General features: G+C 42.0%; 1 protein-coding gene across 3 annotated transcripts in view; it reads left to right on the top strand.

Annotated features, from left to right (window-relative positions):
* Positions 1-3,281, top strand: part of bbx (bobby sox homolog (Drosophila)) — a 36,868-nt gene that overhangs the window by 7,554 nt on the left and 26,033 nt on the right. For all 3 annotated transcript variants that reach the window (XM_015398367.1, XM_015398368.1, XM_015398369.1), the window contains exon 2: positions 2,076-2,151. In XM_015398367.1, the coding sequence (XP_015253853.1) occupies positions 2,090-2,151 (62 nt within the window). In that variant the 5' untranslated portion in view covers positions 2,076-2,089. The remainder of the gene's footprint in view (positions 1-2,075; positions 2,152-3,281) is intronic.

Here is a 3,281-nt window from a genome sequence, read left to right on the forward strand (position 1 = left end):
CTCTGGTTCTGCTCTGATTCTGTTCTGCTCTGGTTCTGCTCTGATTCTGTTCTGTTCTGGTTCTGCTCATCTCAGCTCAGATCGACGTTTCGCTCAGAGATTAAAACATTGTGAGCTCAGAGGCAGGAATCCAGGCTGCTGGCCATCGGGTCTTCCTAATCTCACACAGAGAGAGCTCAACACAACAAGACAGTAAACAGTGGCTGCTCGGTCCGGCCGTCATCACTTTAAACAAGTGAAGCTTAAAGGTTCAATTTGGACCGAACTGCTCCTCAGAGCTTCGCTTTCAGGGGCCTTGATGTTTTGGGTGGTTGAGCTGCACTGATGATCCACCCAAACTGTCCCATCCACTGCCGTGTACACACATGTTGGGGGGCAGGTGCTCTAGTAGGGAAAAAGCAGTGCCTAATCGCCTATTTTAAATCATTAGCCAGATTCTGTCTGATAAATATCTTTGATAAATAGGGGTGTAAATAATAATAATAGTTTTGTATCGATGCATCGATCCGACAGCCGATGATCCAAAGCATCGACACGTCCACAAGAGTTTTCTTTTTCCTCCGGTCTATTTTCATCCATTTGCTCCTGGACGTCATTTGGACTCCCGTGCTGCGGTGGCGCTAAACCTATTTTGCCCTCCTACCTCGCTTCTATAAACCACTACCCTCTTCCCACTCAATTCTTTCATGTGAAAATACATGGAAACTATAGACAAGGCAGACATGGCGGAGGAAAACAAAGATAATGTATTCTTGAGTCGTTGGGTCAGGAAAATTGATACTGAATGGAATCGCCATGATGGGTGTGATTTACACGCCTATTGATAATGTTAAAAACTCGGTTTCCGCAGGTCATTAAAGTCATTGAATTATTTTTTAAATTAAGGCCTTAATTGGCATTACATTCATTGAATGTGATTATCTTGGCATTTAAAAGTTTATAAAAACAAGTGTTGCACCGATACCAGTATCGGGCAGGGCCCCGATCCAGCACTAAAATGGTGGTATCAGTATCGAGTACCAACAAATAGGACACCAATACCATTTAGAGAGCCAAAAGGTTATTGAACTATTGTCACCCGTTCCAGGTAGGCAATAAAAAGTTCTACTGGATTCACTTTGTATTAGTCTGTTTCCTGCTTCACAAAGGTAGGCAGCAGCTTGACAAAGCCATGATGGCAATTATTTTACATCCAAGCAGTATGCAGTTCTTCATAGATATACACACACACACATCAATTTCAACAGGTGGTACTTGGCCAATACTGCACAGCCAGGTATCGGTTATCGGTATCTGGCCCAAAAAGTGGCAGTGCTGCAACACTAATGAAAACAATTCCATCAGATATATTATGTCCGATAAAAATGGTCCCGCTTATTTGTGCGGAACAGCTTCCGGTTCATGGTAAAGTCGTATGTTCGGAAAAGAAACTCAAGGTGGAGAAAAAGCTAGAGAATGGGGAAAAGGAACATTTCAACAAAAGTGGCTTGAACACAAGGTTATCGGGCCTGTTTATAGTAAAGATGATGAAGAGTTTTGCCTTGTTTCACACACACACACACACACACACACACACACACACACACATATATATATATATATATATATATATATATATATATGAGTCATGGGTACTTGTTGAAGGGCATTAAAAATATTAAGTTATAGAGTTACTCATTCCTGTATAAACCCTGACACAGTATAATGAAACATTAGTGTCTGTGAAGTAATGAACCATCTCAAAACATTCAGTTTTGGTGGGGGATGAGGCGAGAGAGGTAGGTTTGTCCTGCAAAAGTATAAAAGTTAGCGTTTTCTGTATAAGTTTTTAAATCCAGAAATGGGCCACACACTAAAGCTACACTGTTAAAAAAAAAGGCATCATCATTATGGCACTCCTTTGGATCAGCGTGAAAAGGGCAGGTGTTCTAGTTTATATCTGTGCACCTCCCTGCTCCCATCCTCCTAAAGCCTGTTTGATTCTGATGGGTCACTGTAAGGTTGTCTGCCTGTTGTCTGCAGACTGACTGTAATGAGAGTAATGCATGACTGAGACCGCTGTCTTTATTTTATAGGTCATCATCTTTGTATGACGGGTTGTTCCAGCTTTGTCTTCATCATTCATTCAGCATTTTCATCATTTTTTCTTCAGTAAGTATTCTTGTTTTCCACTCAGCATCCATCCACACAAAAAAAGGTAGTTTCTGATCATTAGATCATTCATTTATGGAGTCTGGATTTCATTTGTGCCATGACACCCAGAATAATCCAAACATATAGGTCAAACGTAAACATTTTACCTCATATTACATTTTATTATCATCATTCTTTTAACTAAAGCTACTTGGGGGAGAAAGGACAGCAGGTTTGATCCAGCCAGTAGCTGTCTCTAAGGAGTTTGCATCTTCTCCCTGCAAAGGTATATGTTTCCTGCAGAACTCCAGCTTTTTATTTTTGGACCAAACGTAAAATAATTTAAAGGAAAAGTCCGGTCAGCAAGGAATAATCAATGGGTCATTATAACTAAAATTAATATGTTGAATTTATGAATTTAGCGTTAATCAGTAAAAAAATAAAAACAATAATTATCGTCATGATCACTGAGTCTGGGAGCGGCCATTTTCGCCCAAATATAGTAACACTTCACTGCTGACATCTTCCGGTAGTGGCGTCACAGTCAGTAGTCTAGTTGAAAAAAAAAAAAGAAGGGAGATGATGGAATTATTTATTATTTTTGGAAGCATACATATCCTAATTAATATAGTCTTTTAATCTAAAGCACTATGCATGGTATGGAACCACCTGCTGTCACTGCTGTCACTGTAACATGGAACCACCTGCTGTCACTGCCCCTACATAGTTAGCATGGATATCACTGCCCCTACATAGTGAGCACTGCTGTCGCTTCAGTGCTCACTATGTAGGGGCAGCAACAGCAGTGTTAACTATGTAGGGGCAGGGGCAGCAGGGGGTTCCATGTGACAGTGACAGCAGTGACATTAGATGGTTCCATATCATGCATAGTTAGCACGGCTGTCGCTGCCGCTACATAGTTAGCACGGCTGTCGCTGCCGCTACATAGTTATCACGGCTGTCGCTGCCCCTACATAGTTAGCACGGCTGTCGCTGCCCCTACATAGTTAGCACGGCTGTCGCTGCCCCTACATAGTTAGCACTGCTGTCGCTGCCCCTACATAGTTAGCACGGCTGTCGCTGCCCCTACATAGTTAGAACTGCTGTCGCTGCCCCTACATAGTTAGCACGGCTGTAGCTGCCCCTAC

Source organism: Cyprinodon variegatus, unplaced genomic scaffold, assembly GCF_000732505.1.
Source record: "Cyprinodon variegatus isolate N-32 unplaced genomic scaffold, C_variegatus-1.0 Scaffold931, whole genome shotgun sequence".
In the NCBI taxonomy this organism is placed as follows: domain Eukaryota; kingdom Metazoa; phylum Chordata; class Actinopteri; order Cyprinodontiformes; family Cyprinodontidae; genus Cyprinodon; species Cyprinodon variegatus.